General features: G+C 42.2%; 1 protein-coding gene across 2 annotated transcripts in view; it reads right to left on the reverse strand.

The window, feature by feature from the left end:
- itga8 (integrin, alpha 8) overlaps window positions 1–22,870 on the reverse strand; it is a 284,139-nt gene that overhangs the window by 109,842 nt on the left and 151,427 nt on the right. For both annotated transcript variants that reach the window (XM_069914329.1, XM_069914330.1), the window contains exons 17-18: window positions 21,596–21,750; window positions 13,571–13,702 (exon numbers count right to left, since the gene is read on the reverse strand). In XM_069914329.1, the coding sequence (XP_069770430.1) occupies window positions 13,571–13,702; window positions 21,596–21,750 (287 nt within the window). The remainder of the gene's footprint in view (window positions 1–13,570; window positions 13,703–21,595; window positions 21,751–22,870) is intronic.

Here is a 22,870-nt window from a genome sequence, read left to right on the forward strand (position 1 = left end):
TTATGAAAACTACAAGATTCACTCTAGAAACAAGAAGGTTCCCTTTAAAGCTGTAAATAGACACTAGAAATGAGGTTTAAACCATTGGTTATCACCAACATGAAGAGTCAGACTCGCTATTGTATGAATTAGGCTCCTTGAGATTTTCCATAGAGTAGAACCGAGAAAATTACACAAATACTGTATTTCCTAGTTAGCTGAATGCCAAAAGATAAAACAAATACAAATATAACAATGTAATGGCCTGTCTATAATCCAATAAATGCAAGTTTACTTTCAATGAATCTCTTTTCCTCTCTATATTCTCACTATGATCCTTGTAATAATCTACCATCAACCATATCTATGATTGAATGGATGAGGCTATACATGAGTTTCTCATTTTAAAATGATATGCTTTTGTAAAATTTTGAACCACTTGAAGATATTGATAGTTGAAAATAAATCGATCTTTATCTCCCCGGAGCAATATGTTCACAAATAAGAAAGATCCCATCTCGTGAAATAAGAAATGGAAATGTTGGAAATAAATGTTACCGAGCTTCAAATGTAGCAAAGAGCAAGAAATCAAAGTGATTCAAAGTAATAACACAATGCAAATACCACAAATACATGACATCCCATAAATTAAACTCCCATCAAGCAGAGGAACATTGGAAAGGCTGCTTCCTCAAAGCAAACTTTTACAAATGTCATGGTCTTGGTTGGATTCCACATCTTTGAATAGCATTTCAGAGAGACCACATGTCCAAAATCAGCTTATTTGTCAAAGTCATGGGGAACAGTATAAACACAACTCTCAAATTCAGCCACAAGGCTATGTTTCCACATAGTTTGGCAGCACATTCCAGCTTCCAGAACAAGCAAGAAAATAAATCATTTGTGAGACCCATGCCAAATTAGTTGCCATATTGCTTGTGTTCACAAGAAAATATTTCAGTGTCGTACTGGCTTATTAAAATAATGATCTCAAGTGCCTCATATCTCCCATAAAAAAGAGCTCAGTCAGCAAAAACTGGAGCTGTGCAAGGGAACAATAACTTTTCAGTGTGTTGTGTTACGGTGCCCTTCATAATGTTTGGGACAAAGATACTTTTTATTTCCCTTTATTTACTCCTGTGCTCCAGTTTTAAACTTGAAATCAAACAATTCACATGTAATTAAAATGCACATTCCAGGTTCAAGATGTTTACACTTTGGTTTGACGTTCAAAATTACAGCACTTTTTATACATAGTCCCCTCATAATATTTGGGACATTTTGATTCACAGGTGTTTGTGATTACTTGGATATGTTTAATTGCTGCATGTATAAGAGAGCTAGAACCATAGAAAACTACAAACATCATTCCACCAATCCCACTGACCTGCACCCATTCCATAACCCTCCAGACCTCCATCTATCTATCTATCCAATTTATTCTTAAAACTTAAGAGTGAGCATGTCGTTCAATGGCAGCTCGTTCCTCACTTCCACCACTTTCCATAATGAGTGAAGAAATTCCCCCCCCCTCAAACCTTTCCCCATTCACCCTCTTGTATTTATCTCTCCTAATCTAAGTGGAAAGAGCCTACTCACATTTATTTTATCTATACCTCTCATAATTTTGTAAACCTCTATCAAACGTCCCCTCATTCTTCTACGCTCCAAGGAATAAAGTTTAATCTGTTTAATCTTTCCCTGTAACTCAACTCTTGAAGACCCAGCAATATCCAAGTAAATGTTCTCTGCACTCTTTCAATCCTTCTGATATCTTTCCTGAAGTTTGACACCAGAACTGCACACAAAACTCCAGATTTGGCCTCATGAATGATCTCACCATAACATCCTAACTCACATACTCAGTACTTTGAGTTATGAAGGCCAAGATGCCAAAAGCTTTCTTCACAACCCTGTCTATCTGTGATGCTGCTTTCAGGGAATTCCCAGATCAATTAGTTCCTCCACCCTCCTCAGTGCTCTACCCTTTACTGTGTATGTCCTACCTTGGTTTGATCTCCAAAATGCAACATCTTACACTGGTCTACATTAAATTCCATCTGCCATTTTCTGCCCCATTTTTCCAGTTGATCCAGATCCCGCTGCAAGGTTTGAAAGTCTTCCTCGCTGTCCACAACACCTCCAATCTTAGTGTCATCAGCAAACTTGCTGATCCAATTGACCATATTACCATCCAGATCATTGATATAGACAACAAACAATAATGGTCTCAGCACCGATCCCTGAGGCACACCACTAATCACAGGCCTCCCAGACAGAGAGGCAACCATCCACTACCACACTCTGTCTTCTCCTATTCAGCCAATTTCTAATCCAGTTTACAACCTCTCCATGGATAGCTAGTGTCTGAACCTTCTGAACTCTTCTCTCATGTGGGACATTGTTAAAAGCCTTACTAAAGTCTAAGTAGACAACATCAACAGCCTTTTCTTCATCTACTTTCTTGTTAACTTCCTCAAAATACTCTATAGGATTCATTAAGCATGACCTACTGCCCACAAAGCCATGCTGACTATGCTTAATCAGCCCTTGGCTGTCCAAATACCCAAGCTCTCAGAATATCTTCCAATAATTTACCTACTACTGACGTCAGACTCACCAGCCAGTAAAAAAAAAATACACCAAAAATAAACCAGGAAATTAAACAACAGAACAACATAAGCTACCCCCAAACCTCTAGCACCATTCTTAACCCGTGGTTAAGAATGTTTTAAGTATTTCTGCCAGGGCTTGTACAATTTCTACACTAGTCTTCCTCAAGGTCTGAGGGAATATCATGTCAGGCCCAGGGAATTTATCTACCTTTATTCACTGTAAGGCAGTAAGCACCTCCTCTTTCATCTCTATATGCTCCACACCACTACAGCTTGTTTCTCTTCCTTCCTTATACACCATGCCAGTTTCCTGAATAAATACTGCGGCAAAAAAAACTGTTTAAGATCTCCCCCATCATGTGAGGTTGCACACATAGACAACCACTCTGATTTTCGAGGGGACCAATTTTGTCCCTGACTATTCTTTTACTCTTAACATACTTGTAGAAGGCCTTTGGATGTATCTTCACATTATCTACTAAAGCAACCTCATGTCTTATAAGAAGGAAATTAGGAAGGTAAAAATAAGTATTTTCTTACATTTTCTATAATCTTCTAGTACCTCATTTGCTCCTTGTTGCCTATATACACCTCTCTCTTCTTAACCAGATTGTCAATATCCCTTGAAAACCAAGGTTTCCTATACCTGTTAACTTTGCCTTTAATCCTGATGGGAACATACAAATTCTGCACTCTCAAAATTTCACTTTTGAAGCCCTTCCACTTACTGAACACATCCTGGCCAAAAAACAACATATCCCAATCCACTCTTCTTAGATCCTTTCTCATTTCCACCAAAGTAGCCTTGCTTCTAGCTTTTGATCACCTTTGGAGTCTGTAGTTGCCATTTTTAATCAACTTGAGGATCAGTTATGCCAATGAAAGTCAAAGAAACCACTTTGAGACTGAAAAACAAGAATAAAACAAAGAGACATCATCCAAACCTTAGGATGACCAAAATCAACAGTTTGGAACATCATTAAGAAGAAAAAACATACTAGTGAGCTCAGAAATCGCAAAGGGATTGGTATTCCAGTGCTGATGACAAGAATTTTCATTGAATATATTAAAAAAAAAATCACCAAACGTATCTCTGACAGATCAGAAGTAGCCTTCAGGAGGCAGGTGTGGACATGTCAATGACAACTGTCTGCAGAAGACTTTATGAACAAAAATACAGAGGAAACACTACAAGATACATACTATGGGAAAGATGGTATGCTTTGGATCTGGGCAGTTCCTTTATGCCTCTACACTTTGCTTTTTGAAACCCTAACACAGGTTTGGGTTTCATCTGTTCACAAACTCTCTTTCCAGAATTTTGCAGGCACTTAAATACTTCTTGGCAAACAGTAATCTGGTGATCTTTTCTGTGGTTAATCGTTGTTTGCATCTTTCAGAGTCATTGACCTATCTACAACTGCTTCCTGAAGAGAGTTTCTGGTCTGTGGGACATAGTTTGACAATTCTTCTGTCACCAGCAGTGGAGGTCTTCCTTGGAATACCCGTCTCTTTGTGATTACTGAGCTTACTAGGACGCTTTCTTCATAATGATGGCCCAAATTGTTAATTTTGGTAATTGTAAGGTTTGGGCGATATCTCTTACTATTTTATTCTTGTTTTTCTTCAGCCTCATAATGGCTTTTTTGACTTTCATTGTCATAACTCCTGTCCTCAGGTTGAAAAATGGCAACTACAGACTCCAAAGGTGATCAAAGGCTGAGAAGCAAACCTGCACCAATGAAGCAATTAAACAATACATACTCACTCACAAATACCTGCAAAGCCAAATGGTGCCCTGAAATTAAGGGACTATGCATAGAAAGTACTGTAATTTCTACCTGGTCAAACCAAAATGTATACAAATAGCCTTGAATAAAATCTGGAATGTGCACTTTAATTACACATGAATTATTTGATTATTTATTTATAATTGGGGAGCACATGGGCAAATATATGAAAAAAGTGTCTTGGTCCCAAACTGTATACAATTTGTGATTGAAAATTCCTCTGATTCTTCTCCCAGATAGTGAATTATTCTGCAAACTGTCAACCTTTCCTACCTTCAGATTTCCCCCCAATTTATAGTGTTGAAAAACATAGCTGAATTCTAGTTTCAATGAAATATTCTCCCACATTCTACATCCATCTTATACAGATGCAGCTTTTCTCACAAATCAGGACAAAATTTTAATTTATTTCATGATGGAAACATCTTAATATCAAACCTTTTCCTCACATATGAATTTATATTTACATGAAATAAATAAAGACATTTAAACAACAAATTACTTTCAATATTTGGAACTAAATCAACAGCATGTAAATTTTTTAAATAATTGCATATCTATAAATTGTTTCATTTTAAAACATTCTTTAATCACATTTGATTGTATTTTTTCACAATACACTTCTTAATTAAGGATATTTTTGTTCATAATTACAAGTGTAGAACTATACATCTGCTTTCTGAGCTCTCAGTAATACATTAGAACGAAAGACATGCACTGATGGGCATTCTTTAAAGAAACCATAACAAAAGCTAAGCATGAATTTGAAATTGTAAATCTGGAAGGTATACAAGAGAAAGTGTTCTGGCAATTCCCACAGTACTTTGTTTTAAACAATACTCTGATTATATTAATAAATGCATTAAATAGTGAGGAGCCAAACTCATGTCCTATGTTGATGTATATATTTGAGATGCTAGTAAATCATGTGAATGCAAATATGTCAAATTAATTTGTGAACTTTACGTGCAATATCAGCAAAGACTAAAGAACTGAGAGTAAATAATAACCCAAGGGAATAACATGTCTTTAAGCAATATCAGAAACAAATTTATTTCCCCTTAAAGTCTTTTCTTTTCGGTACTAAAGTTATGCAATGACAGCGGAGTAGCCATATAGTTTTCAAAGGATTTGGTTTCTTTAACAAGGTCGTTATTTACTGGCAATTATCAACTGAGCTTAGAACCACAGAACCATAAAATATTACAGTACAGAAAACAGGCCTTTTGGCCCTTCTAGCCTATGCCAAACTATTTATTCTGCCTAGTCTCACTGGCCTGCACACAGTTCATATCCCTCCATACGCCTCCAATCCACGTACCTAAAATTGAGTCTGGATTCAGCACTTCAGCTCATTCTAAACCACTAATGCTATTTGTGTGAAGACATTCTGCCTAATGTTCCCCCTTAACCTCTCCCCTATCGGATAGTGGGCTGCCACATGACACACACCCCCCCCCCCCCCCCCGCAAGAACCAGCGATCCAGGCGCTGTCTCTGGTTTTGGGCAGTCTGCCTCTGAGGCGTGGAGGTGGCGAGGTGATCAGTTGACTGATATGCAAATGTGCTGGTTTGGGGTAGTCAATAGTAAAAGTCTCTTCCTTTCCGCCAATATTCAGCACACGTGGACCTATTGTGTCTGACCACTTGGTAGGGCCCCTCGTATGGACCACTGCAGCGGCGCCTGGTGTGCCCCTTGTCATACGAAGGCATACCTGCAGCTTTCCAGGTACCTGGGGATGAACATTTTGGTTTACCGTGAAGTGTGGGCTATACTGGGGTCAACGTGCCCAGTTGTTCCTTCAGTCTTTCAAGGGTTTCTGCTGGTGGTTCGTCCATATCTCTGGCGGCCGCTAGGAATTCCCCAGTGATGAATAGGGGTGTGCCTTACACCATTTCCACTGCTGAAGCATTGAAATCCTCCTTTGATGCATACAGACCCCCAGGAGGGCCCACGGTAGTTCATCAGTCCAATTCGGTCCCTTGAGCCGGGCCATCAGGGCCGCATTTAGGTGCCTCTGGAACCTCTCCACCAACCCATTGGCCTGGGGATGGTACATCATGGTGTACTGGAGTTGGATCCCCAGGAGGCTGTCCAGAGCCCTGAAGTGAATTGTGCACCACTGTCCGGTATTAAGTGCTCCGGGACTCCGAACCGTGCCACCCATGCATTTATAAAGGCTCTGGCATAGGCTCCTGTTGAGGTTTCTGCCAGTGGGATTACCTCTGGCCACCTTGTGAGGCAGTCCACCATTGTCAACAGGTACCATGCCCCTCATGACAACGGCAGAGGTCCCACAATATCTACGTGCACATGACTGAGTATTCGTTGTGCTGGCCTGAATGGCTTGGGGGGGGGGGGGTGCGCTTTGACATGTGGCAGCACCTTTGATGACTGGCAGTTTGTCCAGGATTTGGCCCACTGACTGACCTGTTTGCAGAGGCCATGCCAAACTAACTTGCTGGGCATCATCTTGACGGTGGTCCTGATGACTGGGTGCACCAGGTTGAACACTGGTCGTCTCCAAGCCACTGGAATAATGGGGCGAGGCTTACCAGTCAAAATGTCACACAGGAGGTTCTGGTCACCGGGGCCGACACAGACATCTTCTAGCTTGAGTCCCTTCACTGCCATCCTGTACACAGGGATGTCAGGGTCAGTCTGCTGTGCCTGGGCCAGGGCCATGTAATTAACATCCAGGACAGAATCTGTATTGCCTGGATAGTTTGCCAAGGTAATGCGTCGGCCACCACACTGGTCTTTCCGGCAATATGTTCAATATCCGTGTTGAACTCAGACACTCAGATATGTAGTCAATGGCTTGTGATCTGTAAAAACCTTGAAATTCTTCCTCTCCAGAAAATACCAAAAATATCAGACTGCTAGATACAATGCCAGGAGTTCATGGTCAAAGGCACTGTACTTGAGCTCATGGGGCTGGAGGTGCCGCTTAAGAAAGCCAGTGGCTGCCAGTGTCCATCGATCAATTGCTTAATTACCCCCTGACCGCTGAGTTGGATGCATCCACCTTGTGGGTGGTCAGGGCATCTGTCCGTGGATGCACCAGAAGTATGGCATTGCCCAGAGTGTCTTTGGCCTTCTGAAAAGCTTCTGATGCTTCTTTGTTCCACTTGACCTTTTTCTCTGCCATGAGCGAGAATAATGGGTGCATGATGCAGGCTGCTGCCGGTATGAAGCGGTGATAGAAATTAATCATACCAATAAACTCCTGGAGGTCCTTCACTGTGTGTGAATTGGTGAAGTGCCTGACGTCCTCTACCTTTTCGGGCAGAGATATTACCACATGTCTATTAATCCTGAGGCCTAGGAAATCTCTTGCCAAAACTGGCATTTGGCTGGGTTGATGATAAGGACAAATTCAGTGAGTCGGGTGCCTAGCTGCTTATATGGTCTGCATGTTCTTTGCAGTTGCGGCTGGCTATCAGGATGTTGTCCAGGTAAATGAACGCAAACCTGAGATCCTGGCCCACCATGTCCATCAGTCTCTGGAATGTCTGAGCCACATTTTGTTTTAGCCTGAAGGGCATCCGAAGGAACTCAAACAAACCAAAGGGCGTGATGTTGGTAGTTTTAGCAATGTCCTCAGGGTGGAGTGATAGCCCCTGATGAGGTCAACCTTGAAAAATATCCATGCCTTCACAAGTTTGCAGTAAACTCCTATATGTGGAGCACAAGATACCTGTCCAGCATGATGGCCTCGTTAAGGCAGTGATAATCCCCACATTGCTTCCATCATCCTGTTGCTTTTGGTACTATGTGCAGGGGGGATGCCCAGGGACTGTCGAGGGAGGTGACATGCCCTGGCATGGAGAGGTGGGCCATTTGTGAGGATGTGGTGCCGCACCCAGTGTTTTAGTTTTGCTGAGGTAAACTGCAGCAGAGAGAGAATGTAGTTGGGGCATGGGTAGTTTGGCCTCCCCCAGGGAGAAAGTTTAGATAATCTTGGAGTGTACTAGCTGCCACCCCTTGAAGACCACTAATAGGCAATAAGCCCTGAGGAGTCCGCTCCCAAGACTGTTTGTTGCACTGCCGCCAGGGTGAATTTCCACGTGAACTAGCTGTCCCCAAAGCAAAGTGGTATGTTGAAGGTGCCAAAAGTTCTTGTATTGGAATTATTCGCTGTCCGTTGAAGGCTGAGGCTGGACGCTGATCTTGGCCCCTGTGTTGACCAGGAACTGTCGCCCCGATAGGGAGTCCCACCTGTGGAGGAGGCTGTCAAATTGGCCATCCGCCACAGCCATTAATGACGGTCGGCTGCAGTGTTTCCTTGAAACGCGCGTGACATTGACGGGACTCCTAAACCCTACCGCTGATGATAGAAGCAGTACTGCTCACTGGGGTGGGGGGGGGGGGTCCATTGACCTGTTGCCGACTATGATGGTCTAGTTGTCCGCTGCATGCGAGGCCTTGCGACTTGTTCCACCACGACTCCGGTGTCTCTTTTTGCTCTCCAGAGCATGTCCGCTCATACGGCAACCTTCCTGGAGTTACTGAAATCCTCCTCCATGAGCAGAAGTTGGATCTCCTCTGGTAGTTGCTCCAGGAAGATCTGCTCAAAGTGCAGGCAAGGTTTGCGTCTATCGGTTAAAGCTAACGTCGCTTATGAGGGCGGAAGGGGCCCAGTCCCCCAAACCATCTATGTGCAACAGTTGGGCTGCGCGCTCATGCTTCGAGAGCCTGAAACTGTGGGTCAGAAGCTCTTTCAGGGCCACATATTCGCTTTGCTGCGGAGGAAATCGATGATCCCAGTGGTAGTTTCTTTGTTGAGCGAGCTCACCACGTGGTAATACCTCGTGACGTCGGCTGTGATCTGTCATAGTTGAAACTGAGCCTTGGCCTGTTCAAATCACACCAAGTGGTTGTGAAGGCAACCAGACACTCCTCTGTGATGTCTTCACCGGAAAATCCCAACCCATTGTACCGACAGCATGGAGACAGCAGGTCTTCATCACGGTGACCAACCTGGTACATCTGGCCATCAGAACCACAGTAAAGATGATGGCTAGCAGGTTCATCTGGCACAGGCTCCACAAGCATGTCAGTTAGTGAGCCAAGACCGATATGCTCAGCCAGGCGTCCAAGGGTTAAAGCACCCCCTAGACATACAAGCCAGTGCGATGTAGGTTCAGCCACGTCCACATCAATGTCATAAGGCCACTACTGGTTTCCCAATGGGTGAGATACCACCTATGGTTGGCTCCTGCACAAGGTAGCAGGAAGCACTCCTGATGGCTGATATGACCACGAAAACCTGCGCCAGGACACTAATCAACACCTGGGTGTCCAGGTTCAGAGTTCCGAAGCATCTGACCTCTAACAGGAGAGTGCAATTTACCTTGGGGCTCAGAGCGATATTGGTCAAACTATTGGGAACCCAATTCCACCATACCGTGGCATATCACCCACAAGCCAATGGGTTGGTGAAGTAGTTCCATAGACACTTAAAAGCAGCCCTGATGGCCCAGCTCAAGGAACCCAACTGGGCAGATGAACTGACCTGGGTATTTCTTGGGATACGCACCATGTCAAAGGATGACTTTAATGCTTGTGCAATGGAAATTATTTACGGCACGCTGTTGGTGATCCCAGGGGAATTTTTGGATGCTGCCAAGGACCCAGAAATCCCCGCGGATGCATTAAAATGATGGAAAGACTGGGTATCCTGGTCCCTCTGCAGCCCCTGCTGCGCGGCCAGTCCAAATCCTACATCCCCAAGGACTTATAAACCTATGAGTACATTTTTGTGCAAAAGGGAGCACACAGGGTACCCCTGCAACTGCTGTACAAAGTCATCAGGCAGAATGGGGTGACGTATGTAGTGGACTTGGCTAGCAAACAGGAAAATTTCACCCTTGACCATGTAAAACTGGCCCACTGGACATCAGCCAGCCAGTTGCCACTCAGATGCAGAGTTAGGCCACTGAAAATGGCAAATGACACTCCAATCGCCAGTTCTTGGAGAGTGGGGGGGCATCGTGTATCAGCTCACTCATCGAGTCACGACTCGGCTCACAAAATGGTGAACGAATGCAGTGATCTTGACAGCCGTCATCCTATGTGACTTCCCACATGGCAGGAAACATTGGGCAATGGCGGGAATGCCAGCCAGAGGCCGGCGTTATGGTGACGTCACTCTGTTGTTAGAGTCAGGGAGTGAATATAAACAGAGGAAGCAGTGCAATAAATCAGTCTTCGACCTCGACTCAAATGGTGTGTCATTCTACCTCCACATTTCATGTAGCACACACACTACATGCACACAATTTATCAAAGAGCGTGGGAAGGCCTACTACAAGTATTGATCTATATCAGTGGTTTTCAAACTTTTCCTTTCTACTCACCTACCATCTTAAGTAATCCCTATGCCATAGCTGCTCTGTGAATAGTTAGGGATTACTTAAGGTGGTAGGTGAGTGGGAAGGGAAGGTTGAGAGCCACTGCTCGAGACCCAATTATTACTGAAATATTTTGCTTGAGAAAAATTGTCATTGGCCCATTTCTTTGGGAGTTATGAAACCATGCATATAACGAGTCAATTAGGTACGATTAAAGCAGTGGTTTACAAACTTTTTTTCCTCCCATTCACATACCAGTTTAAGTCTCTCTCTTTGGCTTGGCTTCGCAGACGAAGATTTATGGAGGGGTAAATGTCCACGTCAGCTGCAGGCTCGTTTGTGGCTGACAAGTCCGATGCGGGACACATGACTACCAGCCCCCCACATCTCCATCGGGCACACAAAACTCAGAACGGTCAGCCAGTTTACCTATCTCGGCTGCACCATTTCATCGGATGCTAGGATCGACAACGAGATAGACAACAGACTCACCAAGGCAAATAGCGCCTTTGGAAGACCACTTTAAGTAATCCCTTACTAATCACTATTATCTATTGTTGGGGGCTGGTGAAAGATAATGAAATATAACATTGGAGGCTTCAGACTATTCAAACTGGAGGACACAGCACAAGGTGACGAGAAACACCTGGGGGCAGCTGAGAGCAGGGCAGTGGGATCAGTGTGGGGATGGTCTTTTATCACAATGCCACACCCTAACACTAATCTCCTCTCCCTTCATATCTGAAGGTCTGTTAGCAACTGACTTGAATACATTCAGCTTCCTTCTGTAGAGTTCCAGATTCAATACCCTTTGATACATACTTTTTATCTTATTCATGAATGATCAAGTCCCATTTTAAAAGACCACCAGCCACCCCTCATCTGTCCTGTCAAAACCTTGAATTATGTACTTGTGAATTAAATCATCTCTCATTCTTCTCCTAGCAACACATCAGTGCTTCACCCACCTAATGAAACAGTGATGCATCATTATTTCAGACTTCTGTATTTATGGGAGCTTGCATAGCTTGCTAAACCCCAAGTGCCTGCCGTTCAGGTATTCCCTAGTGAACTACTCGCTGACTCCAAGATTGACTCTGCCTTTTATCTTTGCTGTATAATTGCAGCTCAATCTGGTAGACCTAGTGTTAAATCAGTGATGTACTGGGAATGATACCTTGCTAGGTTGGCACTGGACACCCATCCACACTGTGTGATTGCCCTCACTGCTCTCCTTGAGCGGCCCACAGCAATGGAGATCAGGCAGTGGGATGTCGGGTGAGAGTGGGATAGAGGTATTATTATTAAAAAATATTTTTCCTGTTGTCCTACTTACATGTTTTGCCCAAGTTTTAAATGCTTAGCAGTAAATACACTAAAAAAAAAGTACACAGCACCCTTTCCTATCATGGTGTTGAAATGCCGGATTGCCCCTTTTACACAGATGACATACCAGTGCTGTTACTACCTCTGCTGCCAGAAAAAAAAACTGGGACTGGAATGACAACACCCGCCTCCCCCCATTCCGTGTCAGCATCTTTTACACAGAAGGCATAGAATTAAAAAAAGCCGCAAATATTTCGGAACAAAGTGGCTCTGCCAAAGGCACTAAAGACTTGCATTGCAAAGTCAGGCTGCTGTCATATGGAAAAAATGTCCTGTACTCTTTTGCCAGCCTTTTTAAATATACAGAAATAAGGGTGTCAGTCACTTAAATTAGTGAATAAGTAAAAGGTGTAAATGACATTGAATGCTGAAGTCCCTTTGAATGCACTGTACTGTAATGTATTCCAATATAAGCAACTTAGATCATATATTCAAATATTCCAAGGAATATTGAACCGAATGTAGCTGATTATTGTTCCATACCAATAGATTTGCTACATTTGCAGACTTCACAAGGAGTCTGCTTGTGGAAGCATTTTCAAGTACAGAACTTTGAGCGGAAGTTTGCTGTTAGCATTTATTTGCAAGCACAGTATCAGAAATTGACGTTTAGGTGGTATTCACAAGTCTCCGTGGAGCCACAAATCACAAGTTCCAGGAAGTGAAATTACAAGGGCCCCTGCCTCTGGGTTACTTTTTACAGACAAAACCTATGAACACATGATACTTTACTGACAATTATGAAATGTGTTTATTGGTGCAGCATTGCCTAAATACCCAACTAGACCAAATTTAGTTAAATATAATTGAGTAAATTAATTTTTTTTAGTAAGTCTTTGCTAAGGCACATACTTATCTTGGCAAAATAATAAGGCACACACCTGTCTCATAATCCAATGCAATTATGCAACTTCTTTCAAATGTTAAGTGAAATTATCTTTTTTTTTAATGAGGAGCTTGCCAGTAGAAATCAGCTAATGAGAGGGAATATGGACACATTTTTCTCATTCCACACAACTACACCATTGACTATAACTGTAGACATTAAGCCCCCTGAAATGACGGATACATTTAGTTCTCATTTACATCCTCCTACTCAGGATGAACAATATTATTACAATTTAATGAGACCTTTACAATCCTTTGCAGATGTCTTTTTCCAAATTCACTTCTATAGTTTCTTCTTCTTTGGCTTGGCTTCGCGGACGAAGATTTATGGAGGGGGTAAAAAGTCCACGTCAGCTGCAGGCTCATTTGTGGCTGACAAGTCCGATGCGGGACAGGCAGACACGGTTGCAGCGGTTGCAGGGGAAAATTGGTTGGTTGGGGTTGGGTGTATGTACAACATAATAAAACAAACAAAAGAGACTGACGCATTGCTTTACATACAGGCCACAATATATCTTCTAATAGACAAAACTAAATAATACATGTTTGTTCTCACCTGTTTCTGAAGGAATGTTTCATTGTAGTAGTTAATAATTGGTTTTAGATCTCCTGAAGAATAAGATTCATCCAAACCGTACTTTAAGCTAACAGTGATTGGTGTTAATTTATCTCGAAATTCCCTTTCATCCTGAAAAAGATAATAGAAACATTTACATTAATACTGACTGAAATTGGTGACAAAGTCAATATTCTTTTTTTTAAAAACTTTTAAAAAAGTCATAATATGAGCCCATGCCGCCCAATTAACCTACAACCACGGTACATTTAGAACAGTGGGAGGAAACTGTAGCCCACGGGGAAAACCCACATGGACACGGAGAACATACACACTCCTTACAGGCAGCATGGGATTCAAACCCTGCTCCCGATCGCTGGCATTGTAAAGGTGTCGCATTAACCACTACACCAACCTTGCCGCCCATAATATGCAACTTGATAATTAAAATACATTTCATATTGCACATTGCCACCAGTGGGACACTGACCATTGATGACTACTGAAGTATGGAAATGTTTGAAATACTCTTCATCCTTTTAGAGTAAAAGCATGTCAAAGTCAAAGTTTGCGTCTGGTGACATAGCTTGTTCCCAAAAGGTTATTATTTGGTCTTTGTACAAACATGGACTTTGTTCAAGGACTCTGCGAGGACAATTCTCCACAATTAAAGAGATAGTACACCAAGTAAAATCCAAATGTCTGCAGACACCGTGGTTGATGTAAAAACACAATCTTGGAGAATCTCAGCAGGTCAAACAATGCACTTTATATAGCAAAATTAAACATGCATAACCAACGTTTTGGGCTTGAGCTCTTCATTGCATGGAAAAATGGCCGCATGCATCCAAACAAAACAGTAAGGGGATGGAGGGGTGGCAGGAGGACCATGGTTCCAAAGGAGAAGGGAGGGAGGGCATAGCAACAAGCAAGAGGAAGTGGGATGGCTCATGGAATAGAGAGGGAAGGAGGAAGCAAAGGGAGAGAGAATAGAGAGTAGGTTAGGAGAAACCAGAGAAGTCAATGTAACTTCCATCTGGCTGTATGTAGAGTGCTGCTCCTCCAATTTACAGGTGGTCTTGGTGGGAAAGTACTGAGGCGATGGGCAGATATGCGAGTATGGGACTGGGTTGCAGAATTGAAATGATTGGCTACTGGGAGATCCCTGTCGCTGATGTGGACAGAGCAAAGGTGCTCAGAGAAGCAATCCCCCATCTGCGCCCAGTCTCTCCAATGTAGAGAATGCCACAAAGGGAGCACAAGATGCAGTAAATCACTCCTGCGTATACACAAGTGGTGATGCTTCACTTGAATGACCTGTTTGGGCCCTGAACTCTGGTGAGGGAGGAGGTATGGACCACGTGATGCACTTCCTATGGCCACAGAATAAGGTGTCTGGTGAGTGATGGGTGGGGAGGAATGACTGCAAGAGGGAGATCTCCCTCCAGGAAGCAGAGAAGGAAGGAGAGTGGAAGATGTGCCTGGAAGTGGAATCTTGTACTGTAAGTGCCAGAAGTTATGGAGGATAACATGTTAGATGTGGAAGTCTGTGGAGTGGCCGATAAGGACAGGGGAATTCTGTGTGTGTTGCATCTGGGGGCAGAGGAGACCAGGGTAGATGAACGAGAATTGGAGGAGATGCAAGTTGATGGTGGTAGAGGGGAAGTCACGTTTATGGAAGAAAACACACATTTCAGATGATCTGGACTGGAAGATCACATCTAATTTAAAAAAAAATTTTTAGACATATAACATGGTAATAGGCAATTTCGGCCCACGATCCCATGCCGCCTAATTACACCCATTTAATCTACACCCTGGGTATGTTTCGAATGGTGGGAGGAAATCAGAACCCCTGGAGAAAACCCACACAGACATGGGGAGAATGTACAAACTCCTTACAGAGTGTGGGATTTGAACCCTGGTCCTGATCGCTGGCGTTGTAACAGCATTGTGCTAACTGCTACGCTAACCGTCCAACCCCTTAGGAACAGATGCGGTGTAACAAGATGGGAATAGAATCTTTGCAGGGTATGAGGTCATTGTGGGAGTTGGAGGGTTTGTAAAATATGTTGTTGGAAAGCTCGTCTCCAGAGATGGAAACAAAGAGATCCAGAAAGGGGAATGCGTTGTCAGAGATGGACCAGGTGAGTTTGAGATTGGGGTGGAAGTTGGCAGCAAGGTGAAGGAAGTTGATAAGCTCCTCATGAATGCATGAGGCGGCCCCGATGTAGTTGTCAATAAGGCAGACAAAAAGTTGAGGGGCTTTGCCTGTGTAGTGTGGCAGCAAGGATTGCTCCACAAACAGGCAGGTGTAACTGGAACACATGCAGGTACCCATGAGTTGCAGGAAGTGAGATGAGTCATCCACTCATGGGATTTCAAGTCGCTGAAGAGATGGAGGACATCTGAGGTATCACAGATGTAGGTGGGGAGGGATTTGTGCAGGGGAGAAGAGATAGAGTCAAGGTAAGGTGAAACTAGTTTGGTGAGGCAAGAGCAAGTGCAAACAATGGGTCTCCCCAGATGATTGGATTACTGGCCACAGGAAGAGCAACACATGCACCCACATCACCTCCCTCCCTCCTGTTTGGGGCCCAAACAGGCTTTTCATGTGAAGCAACATTTCCCTTGTGTATACGCGGATGTGATCTACTGCATCCGGTGCTCCCTTTGTGGCCTTCTTTACATTGGAGAAACTGGGAGATCGCTTCGCTGAGCACCTTTGCTCTGCCTGCATCAGTGACAGGGATCTACCAATAGCCAACCATTTCAATTCTCTGCCCCAATCCCATATCTGGCCATGGCACCATGTACCATCCCAGCAAGACCACCTGTAAATTAGAGGACTATCACTTGATTTTCCATCTGGGCACTCTCCAGTCAGATGGCAATAACATCAATTTCTCCGGTTTCTGCTAATCTGTTCTCCATTCTCCCTCCCTTTGCTTCCCCCTGTCTTCTTTCACTCAGCTCTCCACCCCCCTTCCCTCTATTCACTGAGTTATCCCTTCTCCTGCTGCTGATGTTCCCTCTCTCTGTTCTCCACCTATTACCTCCTGCCTTTGGGACCATGCTTCTCACCCAATCCCTCCCCCTCCCCCTCCAGCATTATCCCAGATGAAACAAAGTCTGAGGAAATAGTTGGAGATCCAGTCAAAAATCAGAGGTAGCTGGTGGCTTGGTTTCATCATGGCACATTTAGCCCCATACTAACATGAATCCTGTGAAGTAAAGTCTCAAGAATTAATATCCAGTAAATGCAGCCATTCACTCTATGGTGGCTGTCACATTAGTTGCTGTTCACCATGATATGGCCAGGAAGAATGTAATGCTATGGTTAATGAAGCATTGGCAGATCTGAGTGGCATAATTGGGTTTGCAGCTGCCTTTTTCTTGTGGAAGAATAGCCTCCAAATGTGCTTCATATCTCTTTTTGCAGCAGGTGGATAACGTGGACAATTTGTCACAAAGCCTGAATTGCAAATGCAAGCTTTTTTTTTGAAAAAAAGAAAATCAAATGAATCACAAGCTTTTTTTTGGTCAGCAGAATCACAAATGGCAAGGAGAGAGTTAGATCAGCTCATTGAATGGTGTAACAACAAGAACCTTGCACTCAAGATCAGCAAAACCAAGGAGATGATTGTGGACTACAAGAGGAAGTCGGGGAACACGACCCAGTCCTCATCGAGGGCTCAGTAGTGGAGAGGGTCAAGAACTTCAAATTTCTGGGTGTCACCATTTCCCAGGATCTGTCCTGGACCCTCCATGTTGATACAATCACAAAGAAGGCTCACCAGCACCTATATTTTGTGAGGTTTTTGAGGAGATTCGGTATGTCACCAAAGACTCTCGAAAACTTCTAAAGGTGTACCATGGAGAGCATTCTGGTGGTTTGCATCATTGCTTGGTATGGAGGCACCAACTTTCAGGGCGAGAATAAACTCCACAGGGCTGTTAACTCTGCCTGAGACATCACAGGCACCAGACTTCACTCCATCGAGGACATCTATGAGGTTGTATCTTAAAAAAGCAGCCTCTATCCTCAGTCCCCCATCACCCAGGCCATGCCCTCTTCACTCTGCTACCATCGGAAAAAAGGTACAGGAGCTAAAGACGAGACCTCAGCGACACAAGGACAGCTTCTTCCCCTCTGCCATCAGATTCCTGAATAATCAATGAACCAAAGACACCGCCTTACTTTTCGTGCACTTTTATTGTTATTATTTTTTATATTATTGAATGATTTTACGCTGCTGCAAAACACCGAATGGTCTGGGCCGCGTTAAGGCGATTGAATAATAATGTTAGAAACAGATCTGCTGGGCAGTTAAAATTTTTCCCTCAATTGTTCAAAAGAAGCAAAATTATTTTGAATAAAAAGATCTTTAAAATTATTAATCCCCACTCTACAGCACTCTCTAAATCAGGCATCTGACAAAGAAGCTAAAAAAAAAAGATGATTAGTTATAATAGGAATGGCGAGAGAAAAACTATTGACTCAAAAAAATTTCTAAATTGTGCCCATATTCTCAATCTATGTCTCATTATTGGATTGTTTGGTAATTTCAAAAAAGGTAAAAAGGGCCCTAAATGTTTTAGTTTTTTAAAAGAAATATTCAGTTGTGGCAGCGCACTCTCTCATGGAAAATTGGCCCCGCATGTAACGCCACGTGGCGGGGCAGCCATGGGAAGATGGTGCTGTCAATGTTTTCTCCCTGCCTCGAGTCTCCTGCCCAACGCGCGCCTGGGGCAGCGATTATGATGTCACAATGCACGAGGTGACTGAGTTCATGCTGCCCTTAAAGGGGTGTGCGCTGAATTTGAATAAAAACAAGTCATTAGCGACTTCCAATGTGGTGGCTGAGTCTATCTTGGCTGTGTCCAGCACAACACAGTTCCATTTCCACCCATGAAGGTCAGGCAACTAATTTATCAAATTTTAAGAAAAGAAGCAAATTACATATATTGACCACCCAACAATAGGATCTGAAATTTGGAAGTGACAAACTTCCACTCTTTATGGTTTTTTTTTGAAGATGCTCTTTATTTAAATGAGATTGTTTTCCTTGCCTTATATACAAGGAAATAAACAAGTCCAGTGAGCCAAAAAAAATTAGGGATTAAAAATTGGTATAGATTGGAAAATATGTAAAAATTTTGGTAATATATTAATTCTAATTGAATTAATACATCCTATTATAGTAATAGACAAGGGTGACCATCCCCATAATAGAACTTTAGTCTGATTAAATGTTGCAAAAAATGCTTCCTTCAATAAATTCCAAGGTATCTAAACAGATCATTCACCAACTTTCTAATTTTTTCAGATATCTACAAGTCAGACATTTTGTTCAGTCCAAGATTTCTGAAACAAACATTCTTGATTTACTTTTTGACTTTTAATTTTCTCATAGAGGCTCAATATCAATTATTTAATGATTTGATAGATTTGAGAAGTTTCTCGAGTTATGATGAAGAGTGAGTGGGGGCATGACTTGGATTTGTCACTTCTAGATGAGGATTGGGATATTTTTCTAAATTTGATTAAGAATCCTCATTTTGAGCACGACATTGATTTTTTATTTTGCAATTTAAGGTTATACATAGAACATATATTTCAAAAGTTGTTAACTTGCTTCTACTCTGATATTAATCCATTATGTGATAAATGTAAAATTTTTGAGGTTTCATTGATATATATGTTCTGGTCTTGTCCCAGTTTAGAAAAGTTACTTTCAAACTTTATCAATCATTTTTAAGGTCAAACTAGAACCATGTCCCTTAATTGCTCCATTTTGTTTTTCTCAAGATGAGGAAATACTATCGACTCCATCTCAGAAGCAAATTTTAGTTTTTCACCTCATTGATAGTGAGACGGGCAATTCTGATGAAATGAAAAAAAGAACTCCAACTACCCATACTCAATAGTTATGGGAGGTTATATCTTTCCTAAATTTAGAAAAAAAATCAGACAATGTTAAAGATGTAAAGGTGAACTTTTATAAGATGTGGGCCCATCAATGGGGTATTACCATAATTTAACAAATGCTCCTCAACACACACACACACACACACACACCACACACACACACACACACACACACACACACACACACACACACACACACACACACACACACACACACACACACACACACACACACACACACACACACACACACACATAAGCAAAGGATGACATTTGGAGTCCAGACACCACTGTTCAGGAGCATTTGTTTATATAAATAAATCCATAAATAGACACATAAATAAATAAATAAATTTGACAAGCAAGTTTGCCTTGTTTCGAGAGAGGGGGTTTGATTATGGGAAGAGGGTTCTTTTTCCTTTTGTAATATTTTGATATTACAGGTTTGATTGGGAAGGGTGCACACGATTTATACTATGTATGATCAAGGTCTTATTTGAAATGTACAAATTATTTGTCTTTTCTTGTATTCCAGCTTACGTATTGGATGTATTTGCGCGCATTTTTAAAATTAAACTCAATATTTTAAAAAGAAAAACAGATCTGTTTCTGTACTGAAACAAAAGCAATCAGTCTGCAATATACAGGTTTCCCTAAAATGGTTCTAATTCACTTCATGTTTTGGTCACCACGCTACAGGGTAGATGTTGTTAAGCTGAAGAGGGTGCAGAGGAGATTTGCAAGGATGCGTCCAGGACTTGGGGGCTTGAACTTTAGGAGAGGTTGAGCAGGCTAGGGCTTTATTTTATTTGTAGCGCAGGAGGATGGGGGTTGTATAAAATAATAAGAACAGATCGAGTGAACATAGTTTTTTTTTAAAACTCAGTGTAGGGGAATCAGTAACCAGATGGCATAGGTTTAATGTGAGGGGGGGGGAGAGTTTTGACAGGAACTGGAGGGGTAACATTTTACAAAGAGGGTGGTGAGTGTATGGAAGAGGTGGTTGAAGCAGGAACTATTGCAATGTATAAAATAAAACTTGGACAGATGCAGGAATAGGATGGGTTTAGAAGGATATGGGTCAAATGCAGACAGGTGAGTCTCCTGTGGTTGGGAAATTTTAGTCAGTGAGGGAAAGTTGGGCAGAAGGGCCATGACTCTATTTCATTGAAACTTACTGAAGCTTTCCATTTTTGTATCAGCGTAGCTCTGATACAGAAATGAGGGCTTTCAGTAAAACTAAAAAGGGCCAGAGAAAATTAATCCATAATGGTTACCACATCTCAGGTCATCAAGCAGCCATTTCCGTAGATGTATGCGTGCAGGCTTGAGCGGTATCAGACCAGCTTGTAATGCTTCTTGTGCTTTTTAAAACTTATTCAAATTTATTGTTAGTGTTTGCAGATGCATCCATGTCCCATTGGGCATTCCAGATGCTTGGAGTATTCCTGCTTTCCAAAAGCTCATTGCATTGTATGCTGTGGCTGATGTTCTCTAAACTTCCTACTTTTTGCTTCAGTTTGCATAACTGGCTTACTATTCAAAACAGAGTCATCAATAAAGTTGTTGAGTTATACAGCAAAGAAACAAACGCTTCAGCTCACCGTGTCAATGCAGAGCATCAAGTATCCATCTATACTAATCAGATTTACCAGACCTTAGTCTATAGCTTTCTATCCCTGTCTCTGCTTCCACCCCCCTCTCAGTCAATGGGTGCATTCAAAACTCCACCCACACTTTGGATGAAAAGTTTTTTTTGTATCCCCTTTCAGTTTTTGCACTTCAGATGGTTAAAACCATCTCCGGGTCTGAGATTTTGAAATTTGACAGTTTTGAGTTAGCGTGACAAACCACGCAGAGATGATTCTACCTGGGAAGCTTTTTTCCTTAATTTAGGTTCAAGTCCACACAACTATAACCATTCTTAAATGTACTAAGCAGTAACCAAAGCCATGCAATCATAGCCCCTAGTATGTAGTCAATGTCCTCAAATTTAAATAAAAAGCTTAGACTTAGTTTAGTCTGTGTAGCTGAACTCCCAACACCACACTAAAAACCACTTCTGGCCATACACATTTTAAGTAGGTACTTACTGTGAGATAAACAACAAATTCCTGGTGGGTTGAGTGTTCCATTTTGCTCAGGACTAATTGGAATGCATGTTGTGGCCGGTGATAATTTAGGAATAACGTTCTCTCAATTCCTCCCTTTTGCTTTAGTTTATCTAGCTGAAGGGTAGCATTCAGAACTTTCAAAGAGAAAAAAAATGGAAAAAGTGTAAGTTAGTATTACAAGCATCACGAAGAATATCATGTTCTTATTCAGATTTGAACTTAAAAAGAATAGGTTCAAATCCATTCAACTGTGCATAAAGGCAAGGATGGGAGGTGGAAGGATCCAAACAGGCTGTATTTATAAATCATAGATGACTTAATATCCTCTCACAGGGAACTGTTAGTTTATTGCAGTGTGTGATTCACTATGTTCCAGACTTCAGAACCTGCAGACTGCAGCATGGAAGTACAAAATCTTCTGAAGATTAGATAATAGCTCTCCCAGGTTTGCCAATGAGTCCAGTGACAGAGTCTAATCTTGTTCTGAGACACTGAATCTCAGTCTGGACCTCAGCTTTGTGGTCCAGCTGGAGTGTCCCATTTATTGCAATGGGGTCACAGGCACAATGGCTTGTTTTTATTTTCAATAATATTAATGTGTCTAACTTATATGTGTATTTTAAAAATAAATGGGATTTCTTCTAATTCTTAAAAATGCTTCCAAATATTTACAAATTATTTACAGACATCTTGACTGTTTCTGCAAGTCTGTGTCCATCAGAGATACTTAGAGGCAGTGGGAAAGGTCTTTGATTGCAGGAGCCATCAGAATGGTGTGGAGGCAGAGTGTCAATTTGTGCCACTTGAAGTTGTGGAGTGGCCCTCCAGCAAGTGCCCCAGAGCATAAGGACTGACACTACTATGAGAAATACTATGACTACAGATACTCCATTACCCAGAGATGAGGTGCCAGTAGACTGGAAGGTGGCTAAATCCTGCCTCTATTTAAGTAAGGCTGTAAGTTAAAGCCAGTGACCTTAACATCAATGGTGCGCAAGAAAGATAGGATCCACATGCATTTGGAAAGGCAAGGACTGATTAGGGATAGTCAGTATGGCTTTGTGCTTTTGAAGTCATGTCCCTCAAATCAGATTAAGTTTTTTTTTGAAGAGGAGACCATGAAGATTGACGTGGACAGGATGGTAAACTTTTTTTAATATATGGGCTTGAATAAGGCCTTTGACAAGGGCATGTATGGTAGGCTGGTGCTGAAGGTTATATCGCATGGGATCAGGCCAACTGGACACAAAGTTA

The sequence above is a fragment of the Narcine bancroftii genome, chromosome 1 (assembly GCF_036971445.1).
Source record: "Narcine bancroftii isolate sNarBan1 chromosome 1, sNarBan1.hap1, whole genome shotgun sequence".
Lineage (NCBI taxonomy): Eukaryota > Metazoa > Chordata > Chondrichthyes > Torpediniformes > Narcinidae > Narcine > Narcine bancroftii.